This window comes from Ornithodoros turicata, chromosome 7 (genome assembly GCF_037126465.1).
Source record: "Ornithodoros turicata isolate Travis chromosome 7, ASM3712646v1, whole genome shotgun sequence".
NCBI classification, from domain to species: domain Eukaryota; kingdom Metazoa; phylum Arthropoda; class Arachnida; order Ixodida; family Argasidae; genus Ornithodoros; species Ornithodoros turicata.
The window spans coordinates 24,724,854-24,743,952 of NC_088207.1; the positions used below are offsets into that span (position 1 = coordinate 24,724,854).

At 47.3% G+C, this 19,099-nt stretch overlaps 1 protein-coding gene across 2 annotated transcripts; it reads left to right on the top strand.

The window, feature by feature from the left end:
• The first annotated feature begins 876 nt into the window (after positions 1 to 876).
• On the top strand, positions 877 to 11,714 carry LOC135399702 (monocarboxylate transporter 4-like). Of its 2 annotated transcripts, XM_064631434.1 has the most exons (6): positions 1,126 to 1,301; positions 1,391 to 1,625; positions 4,245 to 4,388; positions 6,618 to 7,073; positions 8,427 to 8,771; positions 11,288 to 11,714. In XM_064631434.1, the coding sequence occupies exons 2-6, from the start codon at positions 1,451 to 1,453 to the stop codon at positions 11,494 to 11,496; spliced, it is 1,329 nt and encodes a 442-aa protein (XP_064487504.1). In that variant the 5' UTR covers positions 1,126 to 1,301; positions 1,391 to 1,450; the 3' UTR covers positions 11,497 to 11,714. The 2 variants fall into 2 exon arrangements, with proteins under 2 accessions (XP_064487505.1, XP_064487504.1); XM_064631435.1 differs by lacking the exon at positions 1,391 to 1,625 and having other exon boundaries at positions 877 to 1,208.
• Positions 11,715 to 19,099: the final 7,385 nt, after the last annotated feature.

Sequence of the window (19,099 nt, forward strand, 5' to 3'; positions counted from 1 at the left end):
CTCCAAGTATTGGTCGCAGGACTCTGCTTCTCTCTCGATCTACGATAGTGAATGATGACTGCTATAGTGCGGCGCATGTGAGGCCCTATTCAGATCTTTGTCGGTAGCGCGAACGTGTCGTTGGGAGCAAGCGCACGCGTGGTATCTGACGCAACGTAACGCTAGCGATGAGAATGTGGTATTCCCTGCGCTCCAGTCGCGTCGCCCGTAAACGACGCTGTCGCTCACGGGAACGACAGTCTTGACCCTGTCGTTACGGTGAGCTATACTGTTGTTAAGCGGAGCGAGAGCTGTCAAGGTGGCTGCAAGTTCGCGTGGCTCTTATGAACGGCGCCACGGCAGGCGCCGGTGTTTAGATCGGACGACAATGTGTCCAATGAGGCGTCTTTCGTGAAACCGCTTCACCGCGGAGGCTATTCCTGACTATCATACACGTCCACATTACCAGCGCAATAAGGTCTGCCTAAACCTTACATTTCTCCACTTGTCACCTGCCCTGACAGCTCCTTCGCCGGGAATTTAATATCGCGACTAATTCTGCCCACTCCTTTTGCCTGTCCAACTGCGTGTAGGCCGCCAGCAAAACGCCCACGAATAAATTGCGGTGCTCGATCATGAACTGCAACGCCATTTCATATTATTCGTGCGTTGGGCGAGAAGCGCGAGACTTCTCCATCGTCAACGGGTCGTCGTCTGCTTCCAAAACAAAGAGCATTCCAGGTGATTCTCCTCCTGCTGTGCTATTGGCTGAGAGCGCGAAGTCTCGTTCCCAGACGTCTTAACCTCTAACGACAGTCAACAGACCAAGCGACATGGGAATATCAAAACTGGCAGATGTCTCTCCCGGTGCTCGTAATCGCCTTCTACCGATACTCCTGTCTCGGCACTGTCGCTGGCGCTCGGCAGCGGCTCGGAATAGGGCCCCAGGCTAAAGAAGTCTACAAGGATGGTGATGTGATCAAGAAAAATACGTCTACAAGGAACGTTGCGGCTCCGCACTCGGGAAGCGCAATAACAGTGGTTCGCGATCAGATATCAACGTGGTCACAGCTTAATGGCACAGCAAATGATCTTGACGAGGAGCGGTTATCATTGCCCATAAATGAGGCTTCATAATGTCTCCTTGCCAATTACATCGCTCCTCTTGAATGACGTAATTCGAGATAGGCCTCTGCGTATACCTACCACAGGTCCAACCACCATAACAGGTAGGCATGACACTTGAGCCACAACCAACAACGTCCCGGTTATACCGCGCCACAATTACGCATGTGTTCCCAGGCAAAGCAGCCGCAAGTCAGGTAGGTGTGGTGCTCAACCTCCAACTCTATGTCCGTCGTTTGGAGGTATAATTGTGCCGCCCTTCTTTCATCGCATTTACTCCTGTCAGCCGGCGCATCCTACCGCTGGTTCGAATGACAGACTGTCTGGCTCCTGAGCATAGTATAGGATGGATTGTCGCTCGGGGATCGTTGCAGCTGCCTGCCTACTCGTCACCTTTTTAACGGCATTATCGGTTAGGACGCTAGGATTGTTCTACGTGACATTCCTTGGCCACTTTAACTGGACAAGGGAACAGGTGGTGTGGCCCGTGTGTATGGTCACGGCGCTACTGAATTTTGGAGGTGAGTGTCTTTCCCGCACAATGCCTCTCCAGATGTTGTACCTGGTCACTGTGTGTGAAGTATAGGTAGTTGCAAATTTTCGAATCGGGCAATAATTTGCGGCTTTAATACCACCGCAAATATAGCTGCGTTTTACCTATACGGTTTTCACTTTTTCGGGTTAACTGTATTTCAAGGATTCGCGGGTATATAGGGGGGAATCGGGTGCTGTTTTTGCATATGAAATCCCGGGTGAAATCAGGTGTTACTGGTACACCCGGGTGTTGGCTAGTTATTATTTGTCCTTCCGTCCCACGGCTTGTCCAATTGCAGGCGGCTTGACTGCAATTGAACGTTCATATATATTGGTCGAGCGCACATAACTCGCGGTAGTGACACTGAGCACCGCTGTATGCTGCATCGCAAGCATGCATCGAATGGGCTTCGCGTAGTTTATTGTTGCACTAAACTAATATTTAAATCTTCTTGCGTACAAATTGTTACTAAATTGTGCAAGTGATTACGTCAGTCGAATTCGCGCAGACATCGAGTTTTACCCGAAACGGTCAGATCCTGGTTATACTGCGTTGTACTACGCAGTTCATACAGAAACCGACACCGAAGATTTTTGTTTAAGTTTAATATGTACAAGCTTTCGCGTGGAGGTCCATGCACGCTTACTCAGGTACAAAGGGTACTTCAGGTACTTCACTACAGGTACTTCACTTTGTACCTGAGGAAGCGTGGACCTCCACGCGAAAGCTTGTACAAATTAAACTTAAACAAAAATCTTCAGTGTCGATTTCTGTATTTTGTTTAAGTGATCTACAGGACTTGACTCCCCTCTTCGTATACTCTTCTTCTACGCAGTTCATGTGAAAGTGGAGTGACGTGGCAATTGCACTTGATATATGCGTCGCTAACAAAGCTACATGTTCTCAAAAACGGCAGGTGGCACTGTAGTGACGAGTCAGCAAGTGACGAGAATACTGTAGTGACGAGTCAGCAAGTGCCGGTGGTCGAGCCCACACCGCTCTGATTGCCGGTCACGCGTGTGCTACCATTACAGTCAGTAACTTTTCGTCAACTGCCGTCCACCAGATCATAGCTTGGGTGTTGTTGAGGCAAAAATGTTGTGTTTGTCTTATTCGTTCGCTCAGTCTTTGCATTCGACAAAACTACGTGTGTAACCGATTCTCGTACCTCACTAGAAGCAAGTCTGGCTCGCCTGGACGCCCGGCCATTTGACCTTGTAAAGCTCCTGGGTCCTCAGCTATTCAATCATCAAGCGGCTGCATTGAAGGCGCTCCTACGTTTCCTTGAACAAACGCATCTGGTTGACATTTTGTGACACTTTCTGGTCCCTCGTTTGTGACAAGTGTTTCCACTAGTTTGAGATGTTTGTCTCCCGGCCCCCAACTATACTGGGTTTTCTCCCTGTTTTATTTATTTCAACAAACTGCGGCTAAGTGGTCTAGGGTAGCCAGTCTGACTTTGTCGTGACCTAAATCTCCATTTTTTTTTCTTTTTCTATCACATCACATCACGTACCTCGCGCTTTCGACAATTACAGGTTAAAAGCCTGTGTGTGACAGCTCGAAGACGTGTAGATGCCTGGAAGATTTTGTAGGAAGGGAGTTGCCTCAGGACAGAAGCCGCCGATATTTCGAACAGAGACTGTTCTTCTTCTGGGCAAGAAGAAGAAGAAGAACAGTCTCTGTTCGAAATATCGGCGGCTTCTGTCCTGAGGCAACTCCCTTCCTACAAAATCTTCCAGGCATCTACACGTCTTCGAGCTGTCACACACAGGCTTTTAACCTGTAATTGTCGAAAGCGTGAGGTACGTGATGTGATGTGATGTGTGAAGAAGAAGAAGAAGAACAGTCTCTGTTCGAAATATCGGCGGCTTCTGTCCTGAGGCAACTCCCTTCCTACATTCTACCGGTTCGCTGGATTTCTACCCATCTATGGAAGATTTTGTGGACGTTTTACGTAAAATGTTAGTTTAAAATAAGGAGCCGGCGCGATATTACCCGTCAATAAGGAACACGATGTTCCTATATGCCGAGGAAACGTTCGCCACTATAGCGTCGACATTTTTTTTTAAATTATTATTATTATTGGAACTCCTGTATATAATGGCAGCGATAATTGTGTTCAACCCAAGAAGGACATCACCGACGCTGAAGTAGAATTTTATAAATTATAATGTATCCCTATTACATTTAAATGCGAAAATAAATTTTGTCAGAAACAAATATGACCCGAAGAAATTCTAGATAAAACGTTTCGAACACTACGTTGGCTTCTGGCGGTTAAATATACGTAGATAGGGAGAAAAAGTGGCACGAGCAATGCCGTTCAACATATAGAAAAGTGATGTCTTAGTGGAGCACTAGAGTAGTCTATTTGTGCGAACCAATCTGTATAGCTTTATACGAACAGCTCCATTCATTGCTATAATGGCACTGCTTTAAACCAGCTCTGGACAACGCAATGCGAGCACCATTATAGTATTATGACTCATATGGTAAAACGAAGCTTCGATATTCTGTTACTCTATACGCACATGACCGGCCCATGTTACATATCATTAGCCCCCCCCCCCCAACACACGCACATGACGCATATTTATTACAGGCCTTGTACATGCCATCCTCAAGCCAAAGATATCCTGCAGCTTCCTTGCTTTGTTTGCCAGCATTGTACATGCCTTCGGTGTGTTTTCCGCATACTTCGTAGACACTGTTTCCAACATGGTTCTCACCTTCGGTATCTTTACAGGTACGTGAACTAATACCTTTCTCTTTTGGTTTTGCTTCTTCACAACTGTGTTCATCTGTGCAAGTACATGTGCCGCGCAGTTGGTACATGATTACTCGAAAGCACGGCACAGCGTTTGGCGATGCATCTTGGGGTGGAGCAGCCTTGCGGTTGCAACGCCGGATGAGTGCGGGGTTGGTCACGTTAAAAAATTTTTTCGCTGCAAAAAACAAAAAGTGTTTCGGTGAAACTTTGTAAAAGAAATGTTCAAGGGGCATACTATCGAATGCAATTTGTCTCGTATTTTTATCAGGACCACCTCAGTGTGCAATTGACGGCTGAATATGTGGTAAAAAGCAATATTTCAGAATTCATAATTTTTTTCTACGTCCTCGTCCAAGTCTGCCCGCCTCAAAATATTTTAACACGTTCTATGCGTCCTAGACAACAGCGCTAATCAGTTTAAATGGATCTGAAAAAATTCCAAAGTTCTCAAATTTTTAGTTTTCTCGGGGCATAAACTCTCGATAAAAAGTGCCAATCAAACTTCAACGGTCTTGGTACGAAAGTGTTATGCTTTGCCTTTACTCAGAAGAGATTTGGTTGGAATTTGTGAAAAAGCTATTTTGTCAGATTTTTCGTCGTTCTTTTTTCCTTTTTTTCACCGGGTAGGTCACATACCCCATCGCAACCTTCAAGAGGCGCGGCCACAGAGCGAAAAAAAATTTTTTTTGCGTCAAAAATAAGCCGGGAGAGCATTGATTGCATGGGAACAATCGACCACAATGTATTTGAAAGAAATCAGAGATGGTCAAGAGCAGTGTCTGTGACGTTTGGCATAGAATGACCCAGAAGGAAGGGACAGGACACGAAAACTAGGGAGTCTTTGCTCTCCCATCAGTAAGAAGTGCTGACGTAAGAGATGTGAAACCAGTCTCGTACGTTATGTACTGCGTTGTTGATTGAGGCTCGCTTTGTCCACACCTGAGGGCGATCACGATCGCTGCATAATCACGATTGCGCGCGACGTGGATCCTGTGTCAGTGCGTTTGTGATATTACGTGGCTCAAGACCGTGTTTCATTCGTGAAGCTGTTCATCAGGAGCCACCATGCAAAATATTTTCGCGCTGCGGTGTATTGTACACTGCGCAATCAAGTTTACAAAAAACAATCGGAGAAAGCAGCCGCGGACGGCCGACACGATCCTCGCGTGACGTAGGGAAGTCCCCGCCTCTTTTGTTTGCTTCTTTCTTCTGAGCTTACGCGCCGCTTATACTTGCTTGCGCTGTGCTGCTCCACGTCACGACTCACGTGCCAGGAGGCCGCGTTACGTCACGACGTTCCCTCGTTCTCCGGTACGCTCTTTTCACGAATGGAGAACAGTGCGGAGAACAATGGAGAACGAGCGCGGAACAGGGGCCTCGCGCGCGCTTTGTGGGTCCCCTGCACTCGTCTTTCTTTTGCGGGAGCTCATTTCATTCGTTGCAGAGAAAAGAAAGAAAAAAGATGTGGGGGAGGAGGGTCATCGGATGCACGGACTCCAATATACGAAATTCTGCATTAAATGAGTACAAAGGGCCATCCAAAAAATTTTCAGATTAAGACGTCTGATGAAAGTGTGTGTGTCATTTTACCGAATAGCGCGAAAGGCTTTGATGTCTGCAATCTGTTTCCCAGAAAAAAACACATAAACATGGCTTCGCGCGTTCACCCTTAACTCGCCACTCCGGGTATAACGAGGAGGAGAAGGTATGATGCCGCGTCACCGATGACGCTACAGGGGGAACTCGTTCTGGTTCGCCGGTCAGTGGGGGTCAGCGCCCTGTCCCTTTGCCGCCGTAAACCAGTTTTGCCAGTTCTCCCGGAGAATTGGGGATAGAAGGAGCGACCGAAGCATGACCGAGCCAGGAGCAAGGCTTTTTCAGAACCTCGAACAGCCGAGTAGCAGACAACATTTCTCTGGACCAATCAGCGAGAGTACCCCCTGTAGCGTCAGCGCAATGTCCCTTGCAGATCACAGGCTAGTACTGCTCTCCACCGCCGTTGCGCACGGTTACTTTTTGCGGCGTACTTTAAATTCAATTTCTGCGATAATTATGACTCTGTGGTGTGAATTACTTTACATGGTGCACCTTACTGGCCTGCTTAACAGTTTTATAGGAAGAAAACAGGGTGTTCAAAATGCTTCACCGTATTATTGTGCTATTCATTTTTATGTCCCTGATGACAATGTTCCGTAAAACACACAGGTCTTGGAGCTGGAGTGGTGTTCATCGCAATGGGTGCTTTCATTAAGGACTATTTCGACGATCGGATGCGGAACCTGGTGCAAAGTGCTAACGTCATTGCCTTCTGCATGGCTGGTTGCGTTTTCCCAAAAGTTTTGCTGGTGACACGAATCGCGTACGGCTACGACGGATACATACTCGTTATGGGAGCGCTCCTGTCAGTTGTGCCGGTGCTTTGTTGTCTCCTGGAGTTTTGCAGAAGAAAAAATGTTCTTCAGCAGCAACCGCCGTCCACCATGTGCACGATCACCATGTCCCACGAAGCATTGGCAATGCCTGCGTCCAAACCTCCACGACCACAGTACGGGTCTATCTTCCGCGCTCCCATGTTCTACCTGATCACCGTATCATATGCGGTGTTCATCTACACCTTCACTTTCTTCATGTCGTCACTTATCGACGTCGCCTTCGACAAAGGTATGGAATCTTTTGGGTACTGTGGTAACATATTGCATAGCACGCTCTTGGTAGCATTACACGCAGCACATTAGATTGGTCATTCCACAGTAGGACATCTACGATTAAAATAAAAATTGTACTTGAAAAGGGGGAAATATGTTTAGTATATAAAAAAAAATAGGAGAGAAAGGTAAGCCTGCGTTACGGCGGCTTGCTATTCGCAGGAAAGAAAGGGGGAAAAAAGAAAGACAAACAAAAAGAAAAACAAACACGAAATTGATCATAGTTCACCCAGAAGGCCACAGATGCAGATATATCAATGCGAATTGTTTCATTTTCCAAATACACTTTCCTTGTTTATGTGTCTATTGTTAGAGGTACTCTAAAGAAATCTCAGAAAATGTATCTATTCGATAGCCTGAACACTCTCTATTGCCAAATTTTTCCTTCCAATTGCGCTCATAGAAGTTTCAAAATTAAAATTGAAAACTACGGACAACGCTGTGTCGAAGTTGCCACCAACTTCGCATTGCTCGTCAAGTACGGCGACCAAACAACGTTGCATGCGCACAACACTGGGTCAGAAACGAAAAATAGTTTGCTACGTAGCCAGGAGCCAGCCGTAGGAGCAGCAAGTCCTTCTCGGGTATCGGGATCACTGTTGCTTGAGTGAACTGGAAATTGTTTCCCACCAGATGTCGCCCTAGCCCTTTTACCGCGCAAAATGCATTAAATGCATAAAGAGTGTTCCGTTACGTGTTTATATTGTTGCGCTGGGCTTACAAACAACAAACTGTTAGACCGGCCAACATAAACTGCCCTTCTTCTGCTTTGCGGTATGTCTTAGAATTATTGTTTATTTTGTGATGTAAAAGATGTAAAGCGCAAGTTGCTGTTTCCTTCGTGCACAAATTACGAACAATGCAACGAATGAATTCCGTTCTTTTTGGATTGCTGTCAAAGTAACGGCACCTGACATTCAGCGAGGATAAATTGTCGCACTTTAGTCCCCCTGTAAGAAAGTTCATGTCATGTTTTGGCGTTACGATTTGGTGTAGGGATAAATTAAGTTAACGCAATTAACTCAAACGTTAGTTAATAAAATTATGTAATAATAAAATTAGTTAAAATAAGTCATGAAAGTAAATTCCAGATAGATAGAGAGAGAGAGAGAGAAAGACAGACAGATTGATTCGCTCGATGCCAAGAGGTTCTCTGACGTATCTGTTCAGTGCGCTCTAGCACTCTGCATGGGGTGCAATCTGGTGCCTGGCAAGCGGGGACGTTTCATTTTCCAAACACACTTTTCCTTGTTCCATGTTTTCCATGTGTTTATTATGTTGTTTTGCATCTTTGTTTATTTTCGAACAGGAATCACTCCGACGTACGCCATAACCATCGTCCCGCAGTATTCAGTAGCAGAAATCGTTGGAAGGGTCGTGGTTCCCGCAATTCTGCCCACCAAGCAGCACCGCCGTGTGATCTTCATGGTTGACTACCTGGTGATCGGCACTGTCCTCCTTCTGGTACCGCTTACGTACAGCTACGTGACCCTGCTGTTTGCTTGCCTCAGTATGGGAGTGTTCAACGCGTCGGTGATAGCCCTGCAGGGTGTACTCGTTGCCGATTACGTTCACAAAGATCTCCAGCACTTCGCCAACATTCTCATCAACATACTCACGGGTTGTTCCTTCCTCACCAAACCCTTTGTCGCAGGTGAGTGCACGGTACCGGAAGAAAATATATTCAGCGGGGCAACGTAAAGCTGGCAACATTGTAATCTATATTAGTGTCTGTTAACGACGACACATAAACACCGAGAACTCATTGTCGTCGGCAGTAACTTCGGCTAAAGGATAATTCGTGACTTTACGCCGCGATACGACAATGATCATGAGCGACGCCACAGCGGTCGGCCCGTGGATCAATTTTTGCCTAGCTGAGGGTTCTCTAACATGCACGGAAATCTCAGCACACGACAGGCAGTATTAAACGTTCCACGGGGAGGAAGACGTACCTAAGCAACTCGTACCATGCAGCCATGTGACTGGACGGTCCTCGGCTGAGTTCGCACTTGCAACTTCAGCGTGACAAAGCGGACATATTACCAACTGTTTAACCGAAGTCGGCCAGTTAAAGGAGCATGGAAGGACTCGAGAACAAATATGTGGGGAGATCTAGAAATTAGGATTACAAGCCCTGGGGCACACATTCCCACAAATCTAAGAGTGCAGCGCGTAGTCCCGGGTGCGCGCGCGCGGACGTTTCCCTCGCAACACTCATGGAGTATCATAAAGGCGGTGCTACGCTTTCTGCGGGATACGGGCCTCCTGGGCTCCCTGTTCTTTTTTATTGACCGATTGTTTTCTTTAGTTATATTTACGTTTTTATTCTTATTTTTGTTTTCTTTTTCTCCATTTTTTTTGTTTCGGAAATAGCAAGCCGGCGTGCTGCATGGCTGACTTTTCCCTATTTCTTCCCCTTTTTTTCTGCAAATAAATTCCACCTCCCTCCTGGAGCGCGAGAAAGCTTTCAATCTCGCGGCTCAGATAAACTGCTCTCCTCGGCTGCCAGTCTGTTTTCTTTCTTTCTTTTTGCACTCGCTTTTTGCACCGCCTCCCTCACGTCCCGACTGATCGCTCTCGCTAGCAGATGATTCTTGGTGGCCAATGAAGAGCCTTTTGCCACCTGACGTCACGAGACGCGCGGAGCCGCTGGGCGAGGGCGTCGCCGCTGCGCGCTCTCTTGCAAAAGCAAAGCAGTAAATTCGCACTTCCCAAAGAAAATATTTTGCGTGACGGTTACTGAAGGTAGCATGCTCATATAATGCAGTAAAAAAAATATATGATCCAGGTACTTTCCATGCTCTTTTAAGAGACAGTAATCTCCACAGAGAAATAGAGAAGAAAAAAAAAACTGTCCACAATCGTATACAAAAACGGTTTCAGTGTTCCCATAGGTGCATCTAGCGGCAATTGAACCTCTGTATGCAATAAGGACTTAGTCGACTTATATCCTGTTCAATGTTTTTCCTACAATGACATCTAACTATCAGAATGTACCTGCCAAGGAAAAGTTAGGACGGTATTGCAATTTATTGACACGCTACAGGAGGGTAAGAAACAGGAAATACATGTGTGTCAATGCGTGTATCAGAGCCCCTTTTCTACACATACACGCAAATGGTCTAGCTTAAATTCTGTTACGATGCGGACATGAGCAGTACTACTGATCGTTATAATCGAAAAAACGGGTGCACTATGCTAATAAGTCATATTATGCTGGTCACCTTGGACGGTATTTTCAAGAGTGTGCTCGTTTAGCGTAAGATAAGTCCGATCGTGGCTGCTTCACTACACACAGGTGTCTTCACTCTATCTGGCATCACCACTGTTCAGCCACCAAAATCTGACTCGTTACACAAAAAAGAAAAAGAAAAGAAAGAAAGAAAATCTGCACGAAAACCCTGTGCATGAGGTGTTGTATTGAAAAAGGGGATACACCATGCCTGTGAATTTTGTTCAGTTTCTGCTAAGTCACACACCCTAAAGCAATGCTAACAGGACATGCACGTAAAGTAGACATATATGGTACACATTTCGCGTTATTCGAGTACCAGCTGCAATAGACCTTTTTAGAATAGCAAGCGCCACCAGTGGCACGCAAGAGCTCATAAGAACTTCGAGCGCCTTGAAGCATTACGAGACGGCCAGAGGCGGAGGTAGAAGAAGAACAACAACGTTCCCGCTGTTCCGCATTGAGTGTCTGTGGTTAAAAAAAACGGTGCAGAATCCCTCAGAGAGACTCTCGAAGACCTACAAATTTAGGCCTTTACAACAGCTGTGAAAGGATACGCCATGCATTTTAGTTTTTGGCTGTGGTGCGTTGTACAAATGTCACGCGTTCTTGCACGAGAACAATGATCCTCTAGCTGACATGTAGCGCGGGAGAAGTCCTCTCGAATCACCTGCCTTCCTGTCTGGATCCTATAAGTGAATGAGTGCGTTTGACGTGGTATGACGCACCAGGACCGGATGGAAGTCCCGGTTAGGAGGCTAGCTCAAGGCTGCTCGCTACGTCGCTGCTACGTCGCGCTTTGATCAGACGTCATGGCAGAAATTGGGCCGTGCCGCTCGACGAACGTATTTGGCATGTTCACTCCTGGCGATCTGTTCCACGGATTAAGAAGGGCTTCCAGCATTCTTTAACATAATTTCACTGTTCCTCTGCAGGCTTCTTCAGAGACGTCTTGGGTTCGTACGGCCCAATGCAACAGACGCTCGGTTCGCTGGTGCTGCTCAGTGGCGTCGCTTGGGCCATCGTCAACTGCGCCAGGGTAGCTTCCTGGAGAGCTATTTGGACTAAGGATATGCACGAGCCTCATATACATGAACCTATAGATGTAGGCCTTGTGAGCTACCAGCTCCTTTATGGGTACTAATGACTGTATGCAGAGCAACGAGCCCAATATCTTGACGAAATGTTGGCTCGACAACAGGAGTACTGGTGAAATACTGGACTAATACTATAGTCAAATATTCCGAATATTGGGCCAAGATGTCGTGCTGCTTGAGTAAGTCCTCGACAGAAAGAGAGAGCGAAAAAAGAGTAAAATTCATTCTTGTCGTTGATAATGACAATAAAATAAAATGATTTCCCCTCATGGTATCAGTATGATTGCTTCCTCATGCATGGAAAGACTGGAGAACAATAATGTCGGGAGAGCTAAAAATTAGGATTACAAGCCATGGAACACACATTCGCACAACTACGAGTGCAGAAGGTACAATCCCTGGAGTGCACGAGAGCTTTCAATCTCCCGGGTCAGAAGACCTGCTCCCTCGGCTGCCAGTCTGCAATGTCGTATGCCTCGTCAATACTGAGGCGAGCGACTTCTTTTTCGTCCCTTTCTTTCGTTCCTTTTTTTTTTTTTTAGTTATTCCTTTTTCAGTCACGTTTTGCGCCGCCCGACTCGCGTCGCGACTGGTCGCTCTCTCTAGCAGATGATTCTTGGTGGTCAACGAAGAGTCCTCTGCCACCTGATGTCACGAGACCAAGCTTGAAAGGACCAGCTGGTAATTTTGATTTAATTTTAAGATTTGCAATTTACAAAATTGAAGCTAATAATTTGCTGGCCGCGATGACCTCTTGCGCTCCGCCACTGCTTTCACCTAATACCTGGACTATGGCCATTCCAGTTTATACCTGTCGATACCATTGGAGCCGCCGCTCAGACAGCGGGGTTCGTCGACAGACTACAGCCGGTCCTATACCCTCATTACTGCCTTTCACCTTACTAAAGAATTATCAAACATGCTCATTACGTTTTCATAACCTGACTTTCATCCTATTCTTTCATTTGGCTAAACGGCGGGGCGCCAGTAAGAACTTCGCTTGTCGTTACTACTCTGGCTGGGAGCGTCCAGTGGTGTTGTCTTCAACTTCTGTGGACGCCTCACAGAGTTTATACGTGAACGTTGGTGCTCATCAAGTAAGAGAAGCACTTTATAAGAGGTACTCAGCAGTATAGGACTGGAATCAACATTCTCAGATCTCCGACCGGATGACACTGGTGTGATGGTCTACTTCTCTGTTTCACTGGCAAGAGACGATGTCTTCTTTCAGAGCCCTCATTGATCATCATCAGTGCATTTTTGTTCTTGTTGTTGTTCTTTCAGAGCTGGTGTCAGTTCCCAACAGTGGCGTCATGACATCACGGAGCGGTCTCTACTCCACGCAGTGGATCCCAGACTGTCCACCTGCATCCCAGGCAGAATTCCCCGCCATTTCACATCTTCCATGCGCCGACAGCGGCTTTACTCCTCAATTCCGATACAAATTCGGCCATGGTAACTATGTGCCCAACCGGTACTGTCCCAACCACCGTAGAGCGTGTAAATCCACATGATGACCTGTCAGTAACACACATGGGAAGGACATGCTCTTAAGTAACAGCTAGAAGCCACTGAGAATCGACTGTACAGTATGTCTAAAGCTACATTCCCACATCCGCTCTGGCACTCTCGGAGCGGGAAAAGCCCGTCCGCCGAGCGGAGAACGGCGAGAGTGTCCACGGCGACGTTCGACGTACTCTCGAGATATACCGACAGGAGCGTACGCAAGCGAGACTTCCGCACGTGCTACGAGGCAATCGTCGATTTTCGTCCGCCCCGGACCCTCGTTTTCTTTGCTTTGATTTAATTGATTTTGATTTGATCACTGTCACTCGGCGCCCGTCAGCCACGCAAGGAGCGACTGCTTGGACGGCGCCTGAAAGGGACCCCGCTGACCTCTAAGCGACCTCTCTGCCGTGCCGGACGCCGTTGCAGGCGCTCGCCCAGAGCCGTTTATAGAGAGAGTTTGGAAAAGGAGCCTTGCTTACAGCGCTTCATGCGACATCACGGCTGGACGACCTCCTTCGCCGAGCCCTATTGTTGTCCCGTCGTCAGACGGTCGCTGACGCCGTATTGATGCTGGCAGTCTTGGGAAATACTTAGTTAGAAGTAACTAGTTACTCGAAAGGTAACTAGTAGCTGTAACCAATTACTCTTCCTAAGAAAGTAACTTCCAGCTGTAGCTAGTTACCATTTTGCAGTAACTAGTTGCATTTCTTAATAATTTCGTAAAGTGAAAAGGGTGCAACCATCGGTGCTGCAACATGCTACATGCACGGGTGGCTCTGGTGACAAGGAACAGTTCTGCGGTGGTCAGCACTCCTAAGTGTAGTGATTTATCCAGACCCCCCTTACACCCCCTAACCCCCATCGAAATTTGGGAGACAAACCCTGAAAAAGTTTGTGAGATTACTCAATACATCGTCACGAAGAGCATAAATATACATGGGAGTAACTTGCATGTTGTGACGCCACGCCCCACCCCCCTGCGGACTCCCACACCCCCCCAGGGATGAGATTCAGCATAAACCACTGCCTAAGTGCAATATGGAAGAAGCGTTGGTCACGTCTTCCATTTGAGCGACTGCTCAAGTTGGTATACATGACTTTCTCAGATAAACATAAACAAGCCCCCACCACAACTTCCGGTGCCAGGAAGACTTCCGGTGCTTTCCTTGAGTAAGGACGCTCGGAACCAGCCGCCATGCAGAATTATATATTTTCCTTTCCTTATTTGTTCAAAACGGGAGGGTATGCCTTTCTGTGGCAATTTGAATTGTCACAAAAAGGCGTATACGGCATTCTCTCCCCTCAAATCAGAGGCAATAACTGTACAGTGCTTCTAGCAGAACGTGTTTGCTGTGAAACCGGATGTCGTTTTGGCACCAAAAGCGGAAGCTGCTCCAGTGCAAATTACACAAGTAGTTCACATTTCATAGTAAAGAATATAGAATAACCGCTTTTTTGAACTGGAGTTCTTGTGTTTGCATTTCGGAACGTAAGCCGTTTTCACCGCTTCCGGTTTGGTGCCAAAACGACATCCGGTCTCACAGCAAAATACGCTCTGCGCCAACCGCTGTGCCGATTGATACAATTATCGCTTCTGATTTGAGGGGATAGAGGGTCGTATACACCTTTTGTGGCAATTCAAATTACCACAAATTGTCTATTGTCGTTGTCTCACCCCAAATATGTTCCACCTTCCCCCATGCGTATGGCCGTAAAGTTGGTTTCCTTTCACGCAGGCGTGCAGTAAGGTTAAGCAGCCGGCAAGGATGATAAAGCATACTGAAGCGTGGTGAAAGGACACAGGCCGTTTCTACCTTCAGTCTGCATTGTAGATGATAAAAACATGACGACAGAAATGCACGAATAGCCCTTCCTCATGCTCTTTGATAGGAATCTTTCAATCGATCAATCAATCTAGCCAAAATTCTGTTATTGACTTTCCACCAAACCCATCCATTGCTCCCGAATCAGTTCTTGGTGTGTCGGCGTTTAGACTGTTAAATGGCCAGCTTAGATGTTCAGATTTGCTGTGTACGATGTTTATCTAGATCTCCTCTTTAGCCAAGCCAGGAGCCTCCGCGTCTGCTTGGGAGTCCCTTCGACCACCAAGACATACTCAGTCCTAGCCGAGGCACGCGAACCGCCGATCGATGTCCTGCGGGACGGCGCAACCCTCCGCGTTCTCGCACGGTACCTTACTCGGCAACCTCCTCGCTACCTTCGCCACGTCGACGAAGACTGCCCGGCCTCTGACTTCGGTCGTGCTCTCGTTCGCCTCAAAGGGTCCGTCCCTGCACAGTTCTCCCAACCCTCGCACGCCCCTGCGATATGGATGCTTGCAAGACCCGAGATCTGTGCCACTATCCCCGGCCTCCAGAGGAAGAACGATGTGCCTGTGACAGTAGCCCTCCAGCTCGCGCTCGAGCATCTCAGTTCGGCCTATCCGCTGAGGCGCGCCATTTATACTGATGGATCGGTAGCGAATGGGTCATCAGCAGCGGCCTACTACGTCTCGCAGGAAAACCGTGACCTCGCCCTCCGACTTCTTACACGGTGTCCTCCACGGATGCGGAGCTGTGCCTGATGCGTGTGTCGTCCTCATAGACAGCAAGGCGTCTTTGGCACTCCTGTCAGCATACCACCCGAGCGTCGTGAGTGATCTGCGTATCATGGTACTTCAGGAGTACTCCCAACTCTCCTCGGTCGGCCACCGTATCTGCCTTCAGTGGGTACCCGGGCATACAGGGCTACACGGAAACACCGGTGCTGACGCGGCTGCGAGACGCGCCGCGCCGCGCCGCGCTTGATGCGGCGACGCCGGTGCCCCTACTACCGCTCCCGGTGTCTGCGTGTCGCCTGCTTATACGGCGTCTCTGCGGCGACGGCATCCGCCAGTTTGTTGTAGACGCTATCCGACCAAATGCGTTCCTGCAGTCCATCGACCCCTCACTGGAGTTTCTCATCGGCTACCGCTGTACCCACGAGGAGGAGTCCCTTCTACATCGTCTTCGGCTGAACGTTGCCCTCACCCGTTCACTCCTGTTCAAAATGGGCCGCGTCTCATCTCCCACTTGCCCCTGCTGCGCCGTAGAAGACGATATTTCTCATCGGCTCCTACACTGTCAGCGTCACCACCATCAGCGGGCAATGCTCTGGCAACACCTCTCAGAGCTTGGGTGCACGGACGGACGGACAGACGTTTCTCTCGCAACACTCCTTGGCCCTGTGCAGCGAGCTAACAGCGAGCTAACTAAGTAAGGAGGATAAGGAGTAACGTCAAAGGTAGTCGTGTGCACATTATCATCTGAGCCTATAACGTCACGTCTTCTCGCGTATTCCCTGCGCCGCAGAAAGATTATGTCCGCTCGCCAGAGAAAATTTCACGTCTTCAACCTCTTGCACGTGACCTCTCGTCTGTTCGCGTCGTCTGCTAGTAGCTTCGTACCTTCCTTCGCGTTTTCTAATACAGTGTCTTACATCGTCTCCTCCAGCGCCTGTCCGATACCGCGTATTCACACAAGCGACACCCTCACGGAAGATTCTAGTGGAAGAAAAAACAAAAAATCTGATCACCGAGCCGAATCTCCGTCCCGTGTTATGTTGAGCATTCACACGGTGCCAGAATATCGGGAGTGGCGTACTGCGCACTTAGCAGACGACACAGTCTGCGTATTTTCATGTCGTCTGCTACGCAGACGACTACTTCTGGCTGTGTCGCAGGATATTTCCCACTGTTAGCAGTGCACGGGAAGACATGTGACAGTAGAAACCTATGACGTTTCTCGCATCTTCTGATAGAGTATTCTGGGGGAATGTCGCTCGTGTGACTACACGGATACTGTTGGCATTTCTTCTCCGGTAGCTTTTTCCCGGGTGTTTTCCCCCTCGCTCTCCTTCGGCGACATTTTATCCCACAAAATTGCTCGTGCGCATACTCTGTGAGTGACATCCTTCACCGTTCTCCAACGCTTTCTAGATGGAAATTCTTGTTATATTGGAGTCAAACATCAGTCGCTTGCATGCTGACACATTGATTCCCATTTTATTCTAGAGAAAATGTGACATTCATTTTAGTTCAACATTGTTAAACTTCAGGAACACGAACCTTCACCACACAACGCGCTGTTAGCCAACCATCAGTTCCCATATGAATACGTTTCCCTCCTCCTGTTTTGTTGAAAGTGGGAGGCGTGCGCCCTTTTGTGACACTTATGCGGATACGTTAAAAAGGCATACGCTCCGCGTTTGCCACACATCAGGTGCAGAGCAAAAAACAACAACTTTATTGAATCGATGATGAATGGGGACTTTCATCGCAAGTGGCGATACGCTACCCCATTGCTGGCGGTAATATAAGAAAATGAAATAATGAGTCGCCTAACAGTGAGGACCGAAGTCCTACGGTGTCCAAAAACTTTAAAAATGCTTTGAGGGCAGAGCGTTGGTTGGCTGGATTTGGCCATGGGCCAAGCAATTTTGATATAGTGAGAGGGTGAGAGTCTAGCTGATTTAGAGACACTCAAAGTGTGGATCTAAAGGTGGGGAATTTAGTGACAAAAAAAAAAGAGGAAAAGGAAAAAGAAAGACAAAAGGGGAAACGTCAGCCATGCAGTCTATTCTCTGAACAAAAATAAATAAATAAATAAATAAATAAATAAATAAATAAATAACGGGATGGGGAATATGTTTATTAAGAAAAAAGAAAGGAGAGATAAATTAGGGGCTGGTAGTGCGGGCAATGGAGAAGGATGTACTCTAGTTCTTCCAGATCACAGCAGTGACGGCATCTTGGATCACGGATTGGATTGGATTAGATTGGATGTGGAAGAAAAATAAGGAGAGGTTAGTCCTCACCCAGTCAGGACTGGCTACTGGACTGATATCAGGTGTGATAAGTACGATTGTGTGCAATGGTTAGCCTTCAGCGTGTTATATTGTGAAGTTCTCGTGAAGTATTGTGAAGTACAGGTGTGGCCTCAACTAGGCAACCCACACACCGAATGTCGCGCCCTCTCTGCTTTGCACGGGAAATGAGCGGCGGGTTACGTTATAAAGTACACGCGACCCCCATTCCTTGCTAGAATTGGGCTACAAAGCAGGTTACATAACCATATCGGATGTTGATGAGCAAAGTCGACGACACCAGCCAAAGCGGTTCATCGTCCTCTGCCCGTATATAGACCATTTTGGAGGAGAGAGTACGTAAGAGAAGTGGAGGACATGAGAGAGAGCACTTCCGCCGGTAAAGCGCAGTGAAGTTCTGGGTAGCATACATGCCGTGAGCATAGCAGTGCTTGAACCACAAAACACATAATGCCGTCATCCGTGTTTTAGATAAGAATTGGATCCTTCATCGTGTATTCATATCGAGTGGTACTCCCACTGATCTCTATAGTATGTGTATAGTATATATTAGTGAAGTATAGTATAGTATAGTATCGTATCCCTAGTAACACAAAATGTTGCCGGAACATTGTTGCTATGTTGCCCCCAAACGTTGTCAAAATGTGGCTAACGTCCTTTTGAAGCCACATCCTAGTAATGTTACATGCAAACATTTCTCCGGCATTGCCACAATGTTTAAATTTGCTTTGCAAAGTTGCTGCAGTGATACTGCTACATAATGACAACATGTTTTTAACATCGTTCCAACATTGCTGCAATGTTCCTGGCAGCAATATTCGGTAAACGTTTTAGTGTGACGTTGTGACGACGTTGCCGTGTGTAGAAAAATGTTGACCAACGTCTAGCAACGTTGCCACAATATTGTTGAATATTGTAAAACATTGCCCCACTATTTACAACATTCGCAACGTTGCAGCAACGTTGTGGCAACAATATGTGTTACTAGGGTATAGTTTATACATAAAGATCAACACGTATTCCCGAGAGTACTCCAGCGGACGACGCGCAAAATGTACGTCATAGCTTTCTGCAGCGACGTGAGCGCGAGTGCTCAACATCATGTTTTTTCGTTCTCATAGGGAGTATCGGCTCAGATACAAGACATTCCGTAGCAGATGGCACTACCGACTGTGTCGTCTGTTATGCACGGAGTACGCCACTCCCGATATTCCGGTGCACTGCGAATGCTCAACATGAGACGCGGCAGAAGCCGTTTTTTTTTTTTTTTAGTTTTTC